The 22989-nt window shown below is 36.8% G+C and overlaps 1 protein-coding gene across 1 annotated transcript in view; it reads right to left on the bottom strand.

Moving 5' to 3' along the window:
- Positions 1 to 22989, bottom strand: part of FMN2 (formin 2) — a 164026-nt gene that overhangs the window by 33894 nt on the left and 107143 nt on the right. The window contains exon 16 of the mRNA XM_074161579.1: positions 15398 to 15490. Coding sequence (XP_074017680.1) covers positions 15398 to 15490 — 93 coding nt within the window. The remainder of the gene's footprint in view (positions 1 to 15397; positions 15491 to 22989) is intronic.

The raw sequence follows: 22989 nt of genomic DNA, 5'->3' as shown, positions 1-22989 counted from the left end.
CTAAAAAAAAAGGACAAACTTTTAAGCTGTTTTTCATATCAGTTTCCCTAGCAGCTCTACAATTATTGTCATTAAAATTATTTTTATACATTGTAGACACATAACCTTTGAAAGAGGAAATCCTGATTTTAAATTTGGCAAAAAATGAGAAGGGTGATATAATTATTAGGGAACAAAGTTAAATCACTATTTTTCTGTTATAATGTTTCAATCAGCAGCACTTAAAATACATGTGAAACCTGTAGCAAAGATTCACAAATGGAGTTTCCCTATTCTTTCTCCAGTCAGAACAAGGATCAGAGCTATTTCTCATGCTGCAAATGCTTTTTATTAGTAGTAATGTAGTCTGCTGAGTAGGGTGAGCAGCGCCTGGACATTTGCAGCAGCAAACACTGCATTTAGTAATCATTACTTGAAGACTCGGGCTCTATCATTGTTCCGCTGAAAGTGAAAAAAATCCCAGCAAACCACAGAAAACTTGAGGGAGAGCTGGGTAAGTGTTCTCAAGGAAATTCAAGAGCACGTGAAGCCTGCTTGATTACAGGTTTCAATACCGACTTGAAACTCAGCCCAGATTCTTCAAAAGGTTTGTGAGGGCTCACAACCCTTTTGAGTGAACTTGGGCCCCGTGTTGAGTGAATCTGGGCTGACTTCGAGTTTTTCTTGAAAGCCTTGCCTTGCTTTGGATATGAAACCAGGTGAAACCTGGCAGCTTTGACAGAATTTCATTAATATTTTTTTTTCTCTTCATACTTCAGTCCTGAAAGTCAAGGTATGACTTGTAAAACCATATGGTCCAAGAGAGAAGAAACTGCACACTAACTCCCTGGATGAAAGGAGATCCAATATCTAATTCTGCATTAACACTTTCACTAAGTACCTGTAGATACAACTTTTAAAATGAATAATTCTATTACTGAAAGATGTAATTTAGACTCCTCTCAGTTAAACAATGCTTGGAAATGGAGGCTAGCATGTTCCAGCCTACTACAGTCTTTTAGTAGATACATCATATTCATAGGATATTACTCTTTTTATGATTTCCAGGATTGATGGGATATACCATCATCTGAGCTGGATAGTTTTGGTTTGTTTTGGCCTTTTTTTCCCCCCTTATTTCAACTGTTCTGCACATGCTTACAAACAATTATTTACCCACCAACAATGGTGCAAATATTCTACAATTTACTTTTTGAAAGAGTGCAAGGACAACATATTATATTAGGCTCATCAAAGCATGTCAGAATGTCCCCATTCTGGAACAAGCTTTGTTTCAATTAAAAAGGAAAGTTACGATGGTCCAGAGATGGTGGGGGGAAGAATACTTCAGGTATCTGTAACTTGTAATTATTTCATAGAGAATGGGTATTACACAATGAAAAGAATCTTGAGGATCCCTGAATGATGCAGGTGCATTTAACAGCATTTTTTTAAAAAGTAATAAGTACATATGCATAAGGCAGCTACCATACCCACAGAGAGATATTTCATCCTGCATCAGATCACCTCTTGGCATTAAACAGAGTCTTGCAAGGAAAGAATTTTCTATAAAACAGAATTCCCTTGTAGTCTGTTCCAAATACGTGATGACACTTCTAAACCTTTTGCATGTTATCAAAAGGATATTATTCAAGTGTAAATCTGACTCGCATTCCATTTGCTTTCTCATTTTTCTAAACATAAAAAATTAAAAACAGTAAGAAAATAATTCTGCTATCACAAGACAACAGGTGACACCAGTGAAAGAGAAGATAATATGGTACGTACACTCAGGGATCTGGCCAAAGAAAATATCACAGAATCACAGAATATTTTTGGTTGCATGGGACCTTTGAGATCATCGAGTCCAACCAACAAAAAAAAAAACCAAACCAAACCAAAAAACCCACACCAAAACCAAAAAAAAAAAAAAAAAAAAAAAATCCCAGAACACCAAACACCAAAACCAAAACAAACACCCACAACCACACCTCACCCCACCCCCAAACAGACACAAACCAACAATCTCGGGCACTAGAGCATGCCCTGAAGTGCCATGTCTAAACGTTTCTTAAATATCTCCAGGGATGGCGACTCCACCACCTCCCTGGGCAGGCTGTTCCAGTACCTGACCACCCTCTCAGTAAAGTAATTCTTCCTAATATCGAATCTAAACCTTCCCTGCAGCAACTTCAGACCATTTCCTCTGGTCCTGCCATTATTCCCTTGGGAGAAGAGGCCAACAGCCACCTCTCTACAACCTCCTTTCAGGTAGTTGTAGAGGGCAATGAGGTCCCCCCTCAGCCTCCTCTTCTCCAAACTAAACATGCCCAGTTCCCTCAGCCTCTCCTCATATGACTTGTTCTCTAGACCCCTCACCAGCTTGGTGGCTCTCCTCTGGACACGCTCCAGCAGCTCAATGTCCTTCCTGTAGTGAGGGGCCCAGAACTGAACACAGTACTCGAGGTGAGGCCTCACCAGCGCCGAGTACAGAGGCACCATCACTTCCCTACTCCTGCTGGCCACGCTATTCCTGATACAGGCCAGGATGTCGTTGGCTTTCTTGGCCACCTGGGCACACTGCTGGCTCATGTTAAACCGGCTGTCCACCAATACCCCCAGGTCCGTTTCTGCTGGGCAGCTTTCCAGCCACTCTTCCCCAAGCCTGTAGCGTTGCGTGGGATTGTTGTGACCAAAATGCAGGACCCGGCACTTGGCCTTATTAAACCTCATCCCATTGGCCTTGGCCCATTGATCCAATCTGTCCAGGTCCCTCTGTAGAGCCTGCCGACCCTCAAGCAGATCAACACCCCCACCTAGTTTGGTGTCATCTGCAAACTTACTGAGGGTGCACTCAATCCCCTTATCCAGATCATCAATAAAGATGTTAAACAAGACCAGCCCCAAAACTGAGCCCTGAGGGACACCACTGGTGACCGGCCACCAACTGGATTTCACCCCATTAATTACAACTCTCTGGGCACAGCCATCCAGCCAGTTTTTTACCCAGTGAAGAGTATACTTGTCTATGCCATGATTCGCCAGCTTCTCCAGGAGAACGCTGTGGGGGACGGTGTCAAAGGCCTTACCAAAATCCAGGTAGACAACGTCCACAGCCTTCCCCGCATCGAGAAAGCAGGTCGCATGGTCAGAGAAAGAGATCAAGTTGGTTAAGCAGGACCTCCCTTTCATAAAGCCATGCTGGCTGGCCCTGATCCCTCGGCTGCCCTGCACTTGCTGTGAGAGCTCACTCAAGATGATCCTCTCCATGATCTTTCCCAGTACCGAGGTCAGGCTGACAGGCCTATAGTTTCCTGGATCATCCTTCCAGCCCTTCTTGCAGATGGGCGTCACATTGGCCACCCTCCAGTCACCTGGTACCTCTCCAGTTGACCAGGATTGTTGACAGATAATGGAGAGAGGCTTGGTGAGCTCTCCCGCCAGCTCTCTGAGTACCCTTGGGTGAATCCCATCCATCCCCACGGACTTATGCGTGTCCAGGTTCATAAGCAAATCATTAACTACTTCCTCCTGGATTATGAGGGAGTTGTTCTGCTCTCCATCCTTATCTTCCAGCCCAGGAGGCTGAACACCCTGGGGGTAGCTGGTCTGACTATTGAAGACAGAGGCAAAGAAGGCATTAAGTATCTCAGCCTTCTCCTCGTCCTTGGTCGCAACGTTTCCCCCCGCATCCAGTAAGGGATGGAGATTCTCCCTGACTCTCTTTTTGTTGATGGATTTATAATGGCCAGGCTGAGTTCCAGCTGGGCTTTATTCAGATGACTGCTTTTGCACTACTATACAGTAAACATCTAAGAGTTGTGGAAAATGGCTAGTCAAAGAAATGCATTGAGATTTAACCAGAAAGGGAAGAAAGCCTCATGTTATCGAAACCACAAAAGTCTTACTATCACCTGGATACAACAGAATAACTATTAGATGTTGAAGCAACTGCAGATTCCTATAAATGCTGGAACTGGCCTCAAATATGATCACCTGATATTAGCAGTTATTGGTATTTTTCTCTGTACTAATTGCCCCATTGGTAAACTGCTTTTAATTCATTTTTCCTGTTTGAGAAGGGAAGGAAAAAAAATTCAGAGTTATGACAGATTCAGTTGAAGTGTCCCAGAGTACATTAGACTTTACCATTTCATTCAATGTAATGCATCTTTACTGTCACTTCTTCCTGCAAAGCAATTCATGACAACTGTAAAGAGAGTGCCTGAGAGGCACCAGCTTGGCATTCTTCCTTCTTGGCAGCCTATAGCAATTCAGTGCTAAGTACCAGCTGAAAGGTGTCCACTTCGAGAGAACAGTCTTGGGAGAAACATGTATTTCCTTTTACAAAAGAGAACTCCTCCAACAGGTGAAGTTAAAATGACAAAACCCCCTCCTGCTCCACAGTGATCCTACCATGGCAATAGCTGACAGAAAAATTGGTCATTTCCAGGAATACCATGACAGCTGAGCACATCCGAGTGCTCCATTCTGTCACACAAATTTCTCTTTATCTCTACCCTCAAGAAGCAAGATTACTTCAGAAAGACTTACTGATTTTCTTTGAAAAACATTAAAAGAAGTCTTGTAGTCATCCAGTAGCCACATCTGCTTTCAAATATATTCAGAATCCATCAGCTCACCGTAGCAGTGACTGCTTGTAGGCTTTTTGGACAGATGTAGGAATTCACACTCTTGGGTCAGTTATCTTTCCCAAATGAAAATATTCCACATTATATTGACTCATCATCTTTTCTCCAATGCCCTGCTAAGAGTAATTGTCCTGATCCTGGACACTAACTTATTAAACCACCTCTAAATACACTGTTTCAAATCTATTAAAGATTTATCATACCAGGAAATACTAGCCCCTATATTTCATGTAATGTAGCAGTAAGAAGAGGTAAAACTTCGTTTTATATCTCTGCCTGCATACACTCAATATATTGTAGGGCTTTATATGCAGCTGTCATAATACTGAAGGCATATATAGTCTGTAAAATCTACTTAAAAGGATATAGTTGAAAAATAACCTCAGGTCATATTGAAAAACATTGCCATATCAAAAAAATAACATTTTAGAGTGAAAGTGACCTCTCATGGACCAAAGCTGCTTTATCTACTACTTACCACATATACTGAATTCATTATCTTTTCACTTTTTCTTTTGAAAGCATCTTTAATGCCTTCTTGTTGGACTATGTTCCACTGTTTGCCTGCTTTTTCCATTAAGATACCTTGAGATTATTTAAAGATGATCTCCCTGTAGAGCAAGGTCTATACTTCCTAAACACTTTATATATTTGGTCAAAATTCAAGTGCATTCCTTCCTCCCTATGTCATTCCTTACCAAGGATGAGGACTGTACTATATCCAAGATTCTTCAATCAATTCTTTTAACTGTAGGGTATATGTATTTCTTAAAATTTACTCACATCAGATGTTCTAATTTCTATCTTATCATTTTTTGGATTTGCTTAAATTTACTACTTGATGTTTTATAATTGGGGCATAAAACTTGATTTCATGCAACTCCAAATGAGCTTTCCAACAAGGCCTCACAAACAAAGTTTAATTAACTTAATTCACAAAAGATTTGTTGTTATCAGCATATATCCACATTCCAGAATGATACATCCTATTGTTCTGTATGTTTGCTTTTCCAATTCTTTTAGATTAGAGTCCTGCAAAGATTACATATAAACTTTTGCAAAGGCACATATATGAATAGCCATATTAAGTCACTTATGCATTTATGAAAATCTGAAGCATCTCACAAAATTGAATGAGAGAAGTATACACAGGCATTCTAGAAAATAATGGTCTTTAACAGAACAGTATAATTCACTTCAAAAAGTCCTTTTTTCTTGTTTTCTTTTTTTGTCTTTAAGAAGCATAGAAGATTAAATTAAATGAAGAGGGGTTCAAAGGTAAGGGCATAAAAGCCATTTTTTGATCACAAGTTGTCTCCTCTGACCTCAATGGCAAGTGACATTTCAGGCCTATTATGCTAAAATCTCTGCAGGAATCAAGCCACTCTGTGAAATAAGGACATTGCCAAGTATTTTCTCATTTTAGGTCCAAAAAACTTTCTATATTAGTCTTTCCAATTTAACCATTATACCTTCTGCATTAAATGTGATTTGTAAAAAAGTTATTTACGAGTATATCTATTTCTGTATGTACAGACTATTTTCTGTATAGACAGATATTGCATATAACGTCTGTTGTCTCTGTTATCAGTTGGTGCAATTTCTTGTTTGAAAGTACAACATTTCACTCTTCATCATCTCCTCCAGAGGATTTAAAACTCTTAAGAAATATTTGACATAAGACTAACTGGAAGGTCAGACTTACAACAACAGTTTAAACTAGGACTATTATTCCCCTGTCCAATATACATATTACTGAAAAGCAGTGGAATTTTTAGAAATCCTTTTTACTGAAAAAAGAAAACTATTTCTAATGCTTTTACAAACCCTTGCTGCAGGTTTACCAGGATCTTTAAAGAGGACGTATTTTTTTCCACAGTGGTGCTGAGTGAATAGTAGCTGGTACTATTCTATTCTATACTAATATATACTATATATAATTTTTATATATTGAGATAGAATAAATAGCATATATATATAGAACATATAACATATATTATATGCTAATATACCAAATATCTCCTCTAGCAAAGCCATAAAATAATAATAAAAAAAAATCCCAACAAAACCAAACTTAAAAAAGAAAATTAAGGGATAGACTTTCTTAAAAAGTGTATGGAATGTCAGGCAGTTCATCTGTCACCACTGACCCAGCTTCACTAAGATCTGAGGACTTGAGGTGTCTGATAGAGGCCATAAGGATACTTGCTGTAGTTATCTCATGCGTGTGACTAGGACAGAAAAAAAAGCAAAGATAGAAAGAGAAAATACTGGATGAACAACCACCACAAGCAAGGGCATGTAGTTACACTGCTATTATTAGGGTCTAAGGTTCAAGTTTACAAGACCTCTCCCAGAGCTTCTAATAGATTTCCTCCATTCTCCTTGGTAGTACACGTACTTCAAAATGCCCCCAGAAAACACCAAAACAATACTTACAGCTATTTCACTTGGCGGTCAGCATACTATTCAACTGTGTTATGAAATACCTTGAAATACCAAAATAGGATAGCAGAAACACCAGGATCAGTAGAAAGCTATTGAGAAAAACCTATTTCTAACCCCCTTTAGACTTCTGAACATGTTTTGCCTATGTTTTTTTATTTTTTTTTTGTTTGTTCTCTTTGCATGTTTTATTAAATAAGGCTAATATGGTTGGGAATATGAGTGGCATTGGGAAGAATTAAGCTGCCATTTTAGATGGAAACTATCAAAAAGGAAGAGGGTTTGGGGGAAGATTGTAAAGAAAAGTTAGATGATCGTTAAGTTTTAATGATGACAGGGACTTGTGCTTAGTGGCTTTCTAAAAAAAAAAAAAAAGGCATTAAAACTTAAGCTTAAAATCTAATATGCAATAACACCAGGAATTTAATGAGAAAAATAGACTCAAAGCTAAGAGTTAATAAGAATTATCAGTGTCCTTTAAGTGAAAATGTACTAGATAAGCACAGTCAGAAAACAATTTGACCCTTTGGTTCCGATTCTGGAATTATTCCATGTAGATCTTGTAGGTCAACTAATACAGCATTCAAACATCCTCTCAGAGCTTTTGTTCTACAAGAACGTTTTGTTATTGGCTTGTGGTATGATCTTGACCCAGTGATTACCGTCTGTAGTCACCGTCTGGCCCCAAACACTGTTGCAATTTAAGCTATTTCTGCTGAACCAGTTTCAAAGGGCTATGAGTAAGAAGATGCATGAAACTCCCATCCCTTCTGATCTCCTGATCTCTCTTAAGGGAATATCACATCTTCTCAGGTAATTGAATACAGGAATGCATCTGAGTAATCTCAGATGGAAGGCAACAAGAATCCTTTCATCTGCTTGTCTATGTCCTAAATCTTTTTGCTTTTTTCCTCTCTTTTTATTTAAAGTGTTAACTAGTATTTCTTTTATAATTAGCTATGAATGTGCTTTCCAGTAACTTTCAAGTGGAGCCAGTTTTGTTAGGGTTTTTTTTTTTGACAGATACAATGCCTTTTCAATGAGTCATTAGAGCTACGTTGCTATAGTTTTGAGAATTTCTATTTACGGTGAACAAAGATCCAAGTACACTTGGATGGTTTATTATCAGGTACATTCAAGCTAAGAGAGCTTTGCAAAGAGACAACAGCAGAATTTCTTCTAGGAATCCTAGGAAGAATTTTACATCCTTCTATATTTTCTATGACAAATTCATAGAAGGTTGTGAGCATAAAGAATACCTACTCCTCTCACCCATTTTCTAAGATTTTCTTACATACATAATAAAGAACATTTAAATACTTCATTGAGATCCCAGTTTCTTGAAAATAACCGAGGATAGAGCACCTGATATGGTGGACTAATATACCACTATGGTGGTATAATACTTCTAATTATATTGTTCCACTTTTTTCAACACCTATGAAAAGTTAAATGCATAAATATTTATATTGATTCCAACCAACTGCACTTCACAATAACTTTACACTTTCACACAACAGGAAGAACTCAAGTTGTACGCTAGCCCCATAGATGATGACCAAGACGCATGGAACAGTGAATATGGGAGCACTGAAAGTTGATCTTTGTTCAAAGTTAAAAAAATTTAAACTTAACAACAACAGACTCTATAAAAGGAGACTGACTTTTCAGTGAAGACAGACAGAGAGCTGGGGTTGTTCAGCCTGGAGAAGAGAAGGTTGCAGGGAGACCTCATAGCAGCCTACCAATATCTGAAGGGAGCCTACAGGAGAGCTGGAGAGGGACTCTTTGTCAGGAAGTGTAGTGACAGGACAAGGGGTAATGGTTTTAAATTGGAAGAGGGGAGATTTAGATTAGATATTAGGAGGAAATTCTTTACTGTGAGGGTGGTGAGGCGCTGGAACAGGTTGCCCAGGGAAGCTATGGATGCCCCATCCCTGGAAGTGTTTAAGGCCAGGGTGGATAGGGCTTTTGAGCAACCTGGTCTAGTGGGAGGTGTCCCTCCCCATGTCAGGGGGGGGTTGGAACTCGATGATCTTTAAGGTCACTTCCAACACTAACCGTTCTATGATTCTATGATTAATTAATATAACAAAAAAAAAAAAGTCAGCATGAGTCCTATCTACTCCTCATGCACGCTCTGTTTCAAGATGTGAACTCCGCATTTTGCTATTTGTGTCCTCTTTTAATGCATTTCAGGCAGCAGTCTCGTAAGAAGATAGATTATTTGCCACCCTTTGAAAGATGGGACCCAGATCCAATACCTAACACACCCACAACTCCCCCCTCCCTCCCCTCCCAAAAACCTCAAGAAAATCACTCCATCATACTTAGTTATGTGCATTCAGCAACTACTCACTATAATGTTGTCATATATTGCATTCACAGAAGTAAAATACATTGTATTTGATATGCAGCTTTGAGTTCCTCACCCCATGTTCCTTGCTACTGATTCTAAAACCCTACATTGCTCTAAGGTCTTAGTAATGTCAGGACTAGGCACTAAAAAGGCATGCAGTTAACTAGCATACCTAGGACTAAACACATGTTATTAGGTACAGTAAAGATACAGCAAGAGATTTCAAGCGTGATTTAAAAGGAAGGCTGTTAGTTGTGACCTTGAACTCTGCAGTGCTGGAGAACAGGTCACACCATAGGCATTAGGGCCAATGAAGGAGCTAAATGCTATCATGCTATTATGACACTCATGCATTGATCTGTTCCCAAGTGATGCCAAAATACCTTTTTTCCTCTACCACATCTGTGCTGTCTGCAATCATTGTATTGATGTCCTCAAAAACAATTAAATGAGGTCCTGTGCCAAAGGCACAAACAGCTGCCAGCCCATCTAAGGGTTTGGCCTTTCATGGACTTTGAGGCAAGGTGAGACTAATTCAGTGAAGCCTGTTTAGTGCTGCAAATACAACACAATCTGAATTAGGATTATTATGTAATAATGCACACCAATGGCAGTGCTGACATTTGAGGTAGGGACAAGTTTATACAATACTGACATTAAACTATTATTTAGCATTAAGATGTCAGTGTGAGATTAAAAAAAAATACTTTCAGCATTCAAAGAACAAGTTTTAAAAGCTCGTTCAAAATCCAACAAAAATACTAACATAAAAGTGTAAACATTCATGGAACTAATTTGTTTAAGTGTGAATTCCTACATCTTTTGTTCTAGTGACTTTATGTTGCTAGCTTTTCATATCCCTCCAATATTTTCTTCTAAAATGAAAAAAAATGTGGGTTTTTAAATCTTGATAATGAGTATATTTTGATAATAATATTTAAAGTGAATACAAATCTACCAGTATCCAACCCCTTCATGTTCTGTGCAATTTTTAAAAGAAAAACATTTATTTGTATATATTCCTAATGGTGTTTTAGTCATATTTTCTCAAATTATTTTTAGAAAAATTATGAAGTAGTGTTATGTTCTCCCTTAGATTAATCAAATTACAAAAGCAACATTTAAAGAAAATAGAATCTGCAAAATCAATCATTGTGGCGTAGAAAATGCCAGAATTAAGATTACCCTGGCAGCATTCATTTCGCAATCATCTACAGTACTTCTGGAGCCAGGAACTGAACCCAGCCATCCAAGAATCAGTCTGATGCTTTAGTCTCATTCACAATCCATCATTTGATGATGCACAGCCTTTTGCTTCTTGACCTAAAAGAACAAGTCACGGCCAACTATCTGGTTGCAGCTACAGCAATAAATACAACGCACTTTGTGATTTATACATTCATTTACTAATGGTTTGGAAACCAGATTCCTGAATGCTCTTCCTGGCAAAAGAGAGAGATGGTTACAGACCGTTCACCCAAAAGGACAATTTTAACATCTTTATTTTGCAAGATCATGAGGATGTGGCTAGAATTTGAGTCTGGAGAAGAGTCTATATTCTTGGGTCCACACGAATGAAACCTGGAGCTGGCATTCACTAACAAGAGTAGAACTGCAGAATCTTGTAAAATAAGACTAGAAAGAACCAAAGTTTGAATGGTTACCTTGTACCCCCAAACGTACCATAATATTGGAATCGTTCCCAATGATTTTAGATGAACTAGCTAAACATCAGAAATTTATGTTTTTACTTCTACAACGTGTTCTAGTGCTTAAATTTCCTACGCCATAATGCTTTTTCTAAAGTTTAAAACTAATGATATTGGTTTGGCTTCTGAATATGATATTGGATAACTTGCTCAGATTTGAAGCCTGCAACATTTACACAATTTATAGAATCTCAGTGGAAAAGCTATGTTTCCAACACGTTGCCTCTTCCCAGCTCCCAAACCAGACTTACTTTTCCAGGGCAGTAATGGTTGCTGCCTCCTGTCATAAGTTTCCTGCCTTATCACACTGACAAGAATGCACAACGTAGCTGCGGTCCCAACAGCAAACACCCAAAGACTGTTTTTCAATGAAAAGTTAACCACAGTTAAAACCTGAGGACTAAGACTCATTGGTGGTTCACGCACACACAATACTCCAACATGAGCTGGCTGTCTAATCAAGTGGGATTGAGGTTAAAGGATTACTAAATGCTAATGAAATTCCTCTACAAATTGCATGATGATTAGAACCCTCGGAATTTCCCCATCGTCCTGTGTGTCAGACACATTTCCCCTAGGAAAAGATGTGATTTCTGAAGCTTTCTAAACTGGTGGATGTGATCTCTGATGTTTTAGTGTCCCTACCTATCCACAACTATATATAGAACAAAGGAGACAATGTTCCCAAATAGTGTTTTCCTTTGCAATCTCTCTTATTCAAATCGTGGTAACCTGTGGGGAATAACTCAAGGACAGAAAACCTCAGTGAACACGTACCTTGTATTGAGGAGATACAAACAGCACTTCTTAAATTCCTACAGTTTGGTCTGAATAACTTTTCATTGGAAAGGAACCGTTGTTCTACTAAATTTCATGCTTATATTTTATATTACTCAAATATTGGAAACCCTTAAATAAACAGAAATATGTAACAAACAAAACAATATAATTTTTTAAAAGTCTTGTATTTTCTGACAATTTTTCTCCAACCTCCTTTTTTGAAGTAGCTCTTCTTTTTTTTCTCATTTCCTTTTCCCTTTTAAAACCCTGTAGCTATAGAGAATTGCAGGAAAAAAATATTGACATTTGTGAAAACAAAAGCACCACATTCTATACTTTGTGACTGATGATTTGCAGCATGTGGACCCAAAAAGAGGACAGGAAACAGGGAAGAACAGAGAGGACTGCCTTGGAGGTCTTGAGGCACATAGACCCTCAGAAATCAAATGTATAGGATAAAGCACACTTGCAAATATCCACTAAGCCAGTGTAGAGAGGGTAGGACAGGTAGTTTGATCTTCTGTTAAGTAGAATAATCATTTTAAGAATGACCCTTAAAAATGAAAGTCCATCAGAAAAAGGACTGGAATCCTTTCCTTAATTTGCATATTTTAATGAATATACTGACTAGGCTGGCAAGGCAAATGCTGAATGGCCTTAATCATATATACGACTAGCATTTTCATCTAAAACATTACAACTCTGAACATGTTCTTGTCTCTTCCTCATCTTTATCTTTCGTAGGCAATAATCTTTATGAGTAAGCTAGTAATATACAACCTTTTTTGTCTCTGATGAATCTAATAAAAGTGTTAACGTTAAAAAGGAGTTTTTATTAATACATGAATAGTAACAATCAGCTAGACTAGTTACAGTAACTTACTTCAAAGTTATATAACTGTGCCAAACAGTAACAGTTCTTATAAAGCAGTGCCATTCTAACCCCTTGCCAAGGATATTTAATTTGATATTCAAGTTTTCTTGCCTATGGGGAAACCATTTTCCATTTTAGCTGCTAGCAACAAGTACCAGTGAATATGCTGTGAATAACTAGCTATTTGAACTTTTGGGTCCCATTATCTACTCTGAAAAAGCATCATATAAACATGCCAAATTATTCAACCCTATGAAAAATGCTTTTCATCTGAATTATAAGTTAAAACTTTTTGTGACTTTAGAGAAACTGGAACTTGAAAAGATAAAACTTAAAGCTTGGTTTTTCTTTGCCCAGAGCATATGTTATATAAACACAAATCCCCAAAAGGTGCCAAGAATTGTCCCTCTGTTTTTCTAAATGATCATGTGTGCAGTCTAGCTGAAAAGACTCATCGATTATGTCTACATAAACAACAAAAGCCCTTAGAAAAAATATCTAGATCAAAAGCCTGTCAAACACTGAACAGGAAAGAGAAATCCTGCTTTAAACATGGCCTCTTTCAAGTCTGAATTCAATCCCATGAAGTAAAAACAAAGGATTTCATAATGAAAGGTATTTAAAATTACTTTATTTTTGGAACTTAACCAGGGATTCTTTTTTCTTATATGTTAACCTTTGTCTTTCTTACACTGGGACAGAATTCTGCAAACTATGTCTTATAGTTTTAAATATATATAGAAATTGTTTAGTCACAGTCCACTGTGTTCACAATACACATTTCCAGCTATTTTCATTAAAATGTGACGATATTTCTACTGACATTATGGGTTTCTCCTTTTGTCAAGCACCCAACAATATCCACTGCTAACATGGGAACGGAGCAAATTTCTTGATGGATGAGATGCATGTATTTTTCTCCCCTGTCCCTCCTCTCCTCTTTTTCCTCACTTTCCTAAAATACAGACACATAGTCAAGAAAGGGAATTGTGTATCCATGCAAAACCAGAACAGAATACTATACAGCTTATATATAATTATGCTCTGGAAGTCATAGTCAGAAACCATAAAGTAAGCTCAAGCATAGAATCAGATACTTCTGAAAGAATGGTTTCTACAGGAAGGGAAAGAAATTTAACAGATATACGGCTGATGAAACATAATCCTCATGTTTGATTTTCTAGTCTGTTATTAAGGTTAATATGCAAACATATGGCACGATTTACAGTATACCATTAGTGATCTCTTTCAGACCAACTTGTGATTTGATTGTACCCTATCTATATATATAAATAATAATATAAACCTAATGTAAAACACTTGTTACATGTTAAATCATGCCACTAATGTAACATTTATACGTCATGTACATAATCAGAATCCAGCTTTAGAGCAGTTCATACTTACTGTTGCTGGAGACAACATCATGTTTGCCAGGTTTGGCTAATAGACATTTGTCTTAGAAAACATCAGTTCACATTTGATGATTCAAAATAGTGGTTCTGCTGAATTTATTCACTGTAATTAACAATCCTATAGCGTAGATCAGTATATACTAGAATATATGTACTTCACTTATATAAGTTTGGATAGATGGTCATCTTGAATATTCTAACCAAGCAGAGATAAATTCATATCTGACTGGCCTCTCAAACATAATGCACATTCAGTTAATATTTCTATATACGATACCTCATTAACACAGCTCTATGCTAACAAATTACTGACAGCTCCATTAAATCAGCAGTAGAAATTGACTTTTTACATAAGGTACCTGATCAGGAGATAAAAGGTCTGCCTTCTATTATAAAATGCAATATAAAAGCAGAAGTAGCAGCAAAGTGTTCAAGAAAGTTAAAATTTCATTGGTGCACTCATCATGTCATTGTCACCCTAATGCATTGAATTCTAACTTATATCAAGAAGTTAATTGGTCAATACCAAGTATACTCTTTCAGAGTAGTATTTCAAAAGATGCTCTGATATACTGCTAGTCAAAAATTAATGTTGTCCATATCTCCTACATTCTTTCAAAAGAAAGGTCTAGTAAAGCATTGAAAACATAGTCTAGTCATTTTTAAAGTGTTTTCTTTCTATCACTCAGGATGCCAGTCCATCATGGATATTTCTAATATATTTTTGCTTGCAGCGTTTTCCACTAATCACATCCAAGAATTTCATATGGATTTGCCTTATATCTGGAAAACCTTTAACTACTTTTGCTATGCTTATTCCATGGTTTTGGCGCATACAAAAGAATTATCTCTTTGGAAAGAAGTTAATGAAACAGATCCAGCTTCAATAATTTTTCAAGGAACACAGGTTGTAAAATTGTTTTCTACTGGAATGTTGAACTTATCAGAAGATCACACACTCAAGCCAATAGTATTTGTCTTTGCTGTCATGCAGGAGTGAGTCACCTACAGTACAACAGAATCATTTTCTAAATCTTTTAGAACTGTGTGGCATCTGATTAAACTAATCCACATCTTTCTATGACGCCAAAATAAACAGTCCCTTTCCCACAATGTATAAACATTGTTCCCATAACTTTCCTTTGAAATGTCATGAAAAGGTTAAGTGACGTTTCATTATTTACCTTGACTAATGAATTGCTCCATGCTGTCTTTGAAAGGCTGGAGGTGCTCTTCTAGTGATAGCTGATAAACTTTTGCTGCTTCTGTCTCACATACTGAAATTGAAATAACAGATTAGTTTAGGATGATACATCACAGTATGGATCTGCATACTGTGATAAAAGACACATTAATGCATAGCCAGTGAAACTGCTGGAATATGTGCCTCAAACACACTACCTCAAGTACAAACACTATGAAAATAGAGTCAGTAACAGTTATGTGCCTGGTCAAATGTTTTTGACTAAAATATACAGAAAACTTGTGGCCAATGTGTTAGTTTAACTGAATGGTAACAAAAATTAACAAAAACATTCAGTTGTTTTGAAGGAGAAAGACAAATTCAAGGGGCTGAAAAAAGTATGGGAATGAAATAACAAACTCAGATCCCAGGTCATGTTGATATACCTGCCCCTAGGTGACAGCGCTTGAACCAAAACAAAGGTCAGATGCAAAACCCGCACCAAATAGTAGGAAGGACCTTAATTTAATGAGTAAAGCCAGATGAGGGCTTGATACCTGGCTAAAACCACAGAAATAGTGAAGTGCCTTGCATTGTTCAAAAGTAATAGTGCAAAATTATTAAAGCGAAAGAATATAAGAGTATAGTTATCTTGGTTTGAACTCTATGAGAGACCTTGGAGTAGGAGAGCTTGGTTCTTACTGCACTGGAGACCAGGACAGAGAAGCTGGAGCCTGAAGCAGCCCTGACACAGATTATTCATTAGTGAGGTGGTACCATCATCCGTCCACCAACTATTCAAGCTAATTTATGCTGGATATGAAATGTTTCTAAGGTAGGAGAAACCTGTTCCTTCAGAATGGAAGAGACCAGAATCTGTTCCTTTGATAAAAAAGTGCTTACTGTTGGTCAGCTTACAGACTAAATACACAATGATTCAACTTTCCTTTGCTGTGCTGATATTTTTGCTATGTCTAAAAATTATTAAAAAAAAAAATAATAATCAAGATGTGTTGATAAACTTAGCAAAGGAAACTTTAAAATTCCATATGAAAACAGTATGAACAGAACCCTGTTCCAAAAGTTCCCACATTATCTTGCAGATTCTTAAACAAATGTTAATAAACACATGTGAAATAGGGGAGGGGATCCAAACGACTATGAGTTTTCTTATAGCATATGACAGACAAAAAAATAGTGAAGCTATGTACTATCCTGCAAAGGAATGCATTGTGATGGTGATTTACAGGATTTTATTATTCTTTTCTCCTATTCAGAAATAAGTGGCAGAGCTGAAAGATACTATAGAACCTACCATAACATTTAATATCACCCAAATTCCATGTTTTTGCAGAATATGGATTACATATTCTTCACAGAAGTACAACATTATATTCTCTTGAATCAATGTCTGCAGCTCAGGATGAGCCCTTGATCTCTCCGCTGATTTGAGAGAAGTATAGATCTTATGAAGATATGTACCCACCAAAAATCTTAGCCTATACCCATGCCAATAGCCTGAAGGAGTCCCTTTTCAAAGTCTATAAGGAAATGCAGGGATATACTATCCTTTATATTCAACTTGCTATGGAAAAGAAAAACATGTAACATTGTCAGAATTAAATGTCTGTTCTTTAACCATTCAGACAATGAAAGCTCTCAGGGGTTGATTTTTTTGTGCATGTATGTGAGGTGGGGGAAAGGGAACGCCCTTAATGATAGCTTTGTGTCTCCAGTTTTTGGTAGAGGTTTTTTTTTGTTTATTCCCCCCTCCTCCCATTAGAAGACTAAAACCAGTGATGTTCAGAAGAGTCCTTTATTGACCTTATTCCTGAATTGCAAACGATGTCAAAGTCATTTAAAAAGCAAAGAAAACACAGGAAAAAAAATCCCTTTTTCTTGCTTTATAGAAAGTAAGTTATCATATGTAGCACCCAACCTTTAAAAATAGGACAAATGCTGTCATTATTACAATACTAATATGAGTATTATGATGCTTAAAACAAACTAGTTCATCAGATGCTTTCTTCATTACAGAATTAACAGGCCTGTAAGGTCTTCTAAGTTTCCCAGTTTTCCAGAACACCAAGAGCAGAATCGTGGTCTCCCTGCACAACCTGTTAGATATAGCACTCGTTTATGATGTTCTGTAACTTGTCACCAGAGTATAAAAGCCCACTGTTTCGATGAGGTATTGTTATTCCTCACTGTAACTGAAGAAACTAAAGCATCGATCATATGAAAGAAACACAAAACACTAGACAGTTACCAATATTTCTGCCTAAGTGAAGGAATCAGATACTGAATAAATGTTTGTGTCAGAAGTGTATTTCATAACTTCTAAGCAATGTGGATGTGAAACATGCAAAAAGAAAAAAAAAAACACTGAGAGAATACCAACAGTCTTCTATATTTGATTTCTTTTGTTTTTTTCCGCAGCTTCATACACAAATAAATTTCTCTCATAAAACAGCCCCGCTAAACTTCCCAGATATCAAAGGAATAGTTTGGCAAAAGGAATCTGCTCAAAACTGTGCTCTGAGTTTGTAAACGTTTTGTCTGAAACAAAAGCTTGTATCTTATTTGATAACAGGCTCAAAACTTGTTCTGTTATCATCCCAGTTCTCACAGGTTCAGTTATTCTCACATCTCAGGAGATGTGTACACAACTAAGAAACTTAGACAAAGCTGGCATATTCCTAAACTCAGTTTACTTTAAGCAGATTTTAAGCTTTCTTATAATGAAAGAATTGAAAGGCATTTAAGGCACCACAAATGAGAATCATGTAGGCAGTCACAAAAGCCAAGCACTAGACAGAAGCCTATTTCACAACCTGGGATGGCCCAAATAGGAATAAAGGAAAATAAAAACTTCTTCATATTGCTTTGCAGCAGGGTGAAGTTTTCAGATCCCTGTAGTCTTGAATACCCAGTCCCCATGCACTGAGCTTATACCTTCCAAAGATCTCAAATCCTAAGCAGGAGTTGGCATGGGCGGAGACACCTCTTCTCCAACACTCTAAATCAATATTAATATATAAGCAATATCTCAGCAACGGAAAAGACCAAAAGTCCATCTAGTTTTCTCTCCTCTCTAACATCATATGCTGTGGAGGACTGTATGTGATTTTCAAGAGTAGCAATTCAAATGGATTCCTGTGGGAGGACCTTCTAAATTTTGGCGATCCAAACTGATAGTGTTTTGCTCATATGTACACAGATCTCTCAAATGCTCCTGATGTGGAAATTAATGTGAAAATCTGTGTTCAAAACCAGTTTAGAGATTAAAAAAAAAAAGCGCAATTCCAGCTGTATACAGTATCTCAAGAATCTCCTCTCATTCGCTATTTCCATGTTAAAATACAATTAATTGCCATTTTTCAAGTGTTAGCATGCTTGTCTTCTTTTTAAATTTTAGGTCAATATACTAAAACTGTATAAAGTTTCACAACAGCCAACATTCATTAAGAGACATCTATCCAGAAAAGGAAAAGAAGAGTCTCAAAACATTCTGTGCATTGTACTAACACTTTCAGCAAGCAATTCTGGTAAGTGATCTAAAATACACCCAGTCTCAGTATCAAAATTAGTTGCTGTTGTTTTTGAAATTCAGAGTAACTTTTTAGTGCATGTTTTCCAACTAGCTCTGCTGGATACCAAATTTTAGCCCTTGGAAGCACAAGTCTCTTCTAATCCTAAAATATGCCTTTTTGAACAAAAAGTGTGAGCAGATGAGCAGCTGCTCCTCAGTCTTACTGTATTGTCTTTGGTCAGGATAATAACGGGCATCATGATTTTTCTTTCAATACCCTTAACATTAAAAAAAAAAACCAAACCAAACCACCAACAACAAAAACCCACCAAAAAGCACAGTAAGAAAGCAAACAGAACTGTGAATTATCTTGGATAAGTAGTAAACAGGTCCATTAGGATGTTTTGGTTAACGACTTCTGAAACCACATACTTATCTAGAGAAGTCCTATAGAATTTAAGTGGATTTTCGAGATGTTTAAAGATACTTGAATGCACAAGTTGCACTGAGATTTGATACACTATTTCTTTTTTAAGTTTTTAAGGAAGTTTTGAAATGACATCCTTAATTTTCAGAGGTTCTGAATACTCAGACTGCCATAGGAGATGTACCTGTGTCCTACTTGCCTGAAAAGTACATGAGAGCACAACCACTGTTTTCACAACTTCCTCAGTGCTTTTTGGATTCCTTGCAGCTGCAACCTATGACTTTAAAAGAAAGCTTAGACTCTACCAAAAGGAAACAATACTGGCCTCATCAAAAGACAAACTCTGATGAACTCAGTCACAAGTACAGAAAGACCTCTTAATTTTCTTTTATTTATTTTTTTGGAATTGTAAAGACTTACACTAAGAACTGCTGAGTCTTCAAGGGCTTCCATAGACAGCTCCTTGTTTGGAGTTTTAAGGACAGTAAAATATGACTCACAGATTGACTGAAAGCCTGGCTTTAGTTTACATCTGCTTTAGGTTTAGGAGTCTGCATGCTGCATAGCTGCAGCAATTAACCCTTTCAGTGATAGCTGAACAAACAGCTAGAATTTGTGGATGCACAGCTGTTAACAAGTAGGCAAAAGTAAATATTTAATTTGATTAAAATAATAGCTGTTTCTGTAAAGGTAGACTGTATGGATAACTGTAGGATTGACCAGAACTGCTAATGTTGCTATATTAGTTTGTTAATAATTACCTTGAGAGATTTGGCATTTTATTATAAAAGACTGAAGGTATCTTTTCATCAGAATATGGATCTATGGATCATATAAGAAAAATAGAAGATCTATTTCTTAATTGTGAAAAATCTTAATTCCCATTTATATCAGAACTATTGACAGAGAATAACAGAAGCACAGATACTTCAAATTATGTTAAAACATAAAGTTTTGATGAGGCAATGAATTCCTTAGCACTCCACTTTAGGAGCGGACAATCAGTTTTAGATGAGCAATCTCTTCCTTTTCTGTCAGCTATAGTGAGAGCCTAAATGGCTTAGGCTGCTTAACTTTGTTAATTGAAGTTGAAATTAATACTGCCTCTGTTCCTGATCAAGAAGTGGCAGTGATTAAGAAGTTGCCAAAGTCTTAGCCCCATAATCAGAACTGTGATGGAAACAGAGTGTCTTGTGAATATGAAAATATACAAGGATATGTGTGTGTGAGAGAGAGGGGATGATGTGCAAACAGAATGGTGAATTTTTTTTAATTTTAGCCTGCAAACATTAATTTTACCTATGAAAGAACTAACAGTGGACACAATCTTATTTTGCAAACTTACCCATGCACCCCAGACACAGAGTTGGCCATGAAGAGGAAAATTCCATCTCCAACTACGGTTCAACTGAACTTTTAGAGTTGAGGCCTCTTTCTAGGTGTTAGGGGTAACCATTGCAGAGGCAAGAGGAATGATTTGTCAAAAGCTAAAATAGTTATGAGATAACTAAGTGCGAAAGAAATCATAAGGGGTCAAAGCATAACACACCTACTACTATCCCATTTCTCTCAGTCCCACATTGACACCACCCCCAATTCAACTTTTAAAAGTCTTTCTATTGCACAATATGGTACTTCCAATGCTCTGATTTACACAGCAGGTATTAAACCCGAGAGCACATACCAGCTCTAAAACTAGCAGATCCAAGCTGAAGAAATAATTTTAGGTGACTGTAAGCACAGAAAAAATTTGGAATGTGCATTTTTCTAATTTATTGTGGGGCTTTTCTGGGAACATACTTTTTAAAATGCAAAGTGTTCTGCAAATACTTAACACTTTATAAACATTCTCAGTCACATTTATTCCAAATCAGGGAGACATACTGGGCCACACAGCCTAGCTTCTTATTGATGGAGACTTTTCAATGACCTGCAAATGCTCACAGTAGGAAAAGAAAGCATCACTACAAAAATAATATTTAATTATCATAATTATTACTTGGAATCAGTTTTCAAAGATATTTAAGATGACAACATTATGACATATAAGCAAGTACTGACTTCAACTCAATTTTGTAGCAGTCTGCATTATATGGTATTATTCATCTCTTCAAAATTCTACTAGTCAGATTTATTTTCTGCCTGACATTGTTTCTAATTCCCTTTTAGCTGAGCTTCAGTGAAAGTTTTGCAACAAGTGACAACTGATGAATTAGTTTTTGATTTGCAAGAATAAACTTACTATTGTAAAGCTAAAATGTTAATGTGTAGCTAAAGAACAGCTTCTAAACATTTAACTTGCTGTAAGTACTTCATAAATACTGTAACTCTCACTGCCATTTTAGTGACCTAATTCCTAAACTTTCTTTCCTAAACTGAATACATCTTGAAGAATTTCATGGTCCACAAATCCAACATTTTCCTAAACCACAATTGCATCTCCAGAGAATGTCAGAGCAGAGAGGATTAAAACATTAATTATTCAATACACATTTTCCATATCTTTCTGCCGCACCTCTAGCATTTTGAAGTGTCTAGAAAACTATACTTATAATAATAGATATACAACACAAGTGCTAATCAGTGAGACTCATGCACTGCTCTTGTGACCCTGGATACCCAATTTTCTTTACATGGTCAGTTGATTTAAGTCATGTGGCAAGCGCTAAAGTTTCTTCTGTGGAATGACATAGGAACAGAAGTCATTGCTTGGCATGACTGCATCAAGGAACATTGCTGACAGCCAGGAGAGATCAAAAGCAGATCAAGTTGCTTAACAAACTATATGTCACTGAAGTCAAAAAGGCTAAAGTGAGAATCCTGGAGAGCTGTGAAATCTGGGAGCAACAGATGGAGCCAAACTCACTTGGTTTATTAGCAAAAGGTTTTACCTGTTCTTTGGTATATAAACTTTATCTCTGCGGTCTATATTATTTTAAAAAACAAAACGAAAACTGAACAATATGCAAGTTTGATATTACACGGTTAGTGTAGCTTCCACTATAGTCTTAGGGGAGATCTCTTTTTTTTTTTTTTTTTAATAAATAAAGAAAAAGAATTACAAATTTCTGTCTTACTAAACTTGGAACAGGCACACAGCATGTTTTCTGACAGTCTTTTGGGCTTACACTTTTAATCTGAAATCTTAGAAGATACTTTTTTTCCAACATTTACAAACAGCGAGGCATATAGTTCATGAAAACTTAAAAATAGACAAGAGCCTCCACAGTGAAAAAGGATGAAAACATACAAGTTTGAACATCACAAGTGTTTTTTCTTTTTAAGCAGTGTAACAGCTCCTTTAATACAACTATAAGGCCAAACTCAGAACTGTGAAAGAGCATGACAATAAAATTATTTTACAGAACCATAAAGATTATTTATATCTGCACATCTTTGTGAACACTACTGCCCTATTTAGATGGAAAAATACAGCATTGCTAGAATTAACTGCTATTGTTATGATTACAAAACAATTATTTTTTTTGTAATAACCTTCCTCTACTTTGTGTTTCTGTTGTTATTTTTTTAAGCGTCCCCATAATTTTATGAAAGGATCCTTCTTCTCACACTTGAAAAATGGTCATCGAAATTTTCTTAAGACAGAGATAAAACATCTTCAGAAGCTTTCATT

Source organism: Numenius arquata, chromosome 2, assembly GCF_964106895.1.
Source record: "Numenius arquata chromosome 2, bNumArq3.hap1.1, whole genome shotgun sequence".
Taxonomy (NCBI): domain Eukaryota; kingdom Metazoa; phylum Chordata; class Aves; order Charadriiformes; family Scolopacidae; genus Numenius; species Numenius arquata.
Note: the sequence above shows the minus strand (reverse complement) of the source record. Positions and strands in the feature narration are given on the sequence as shown.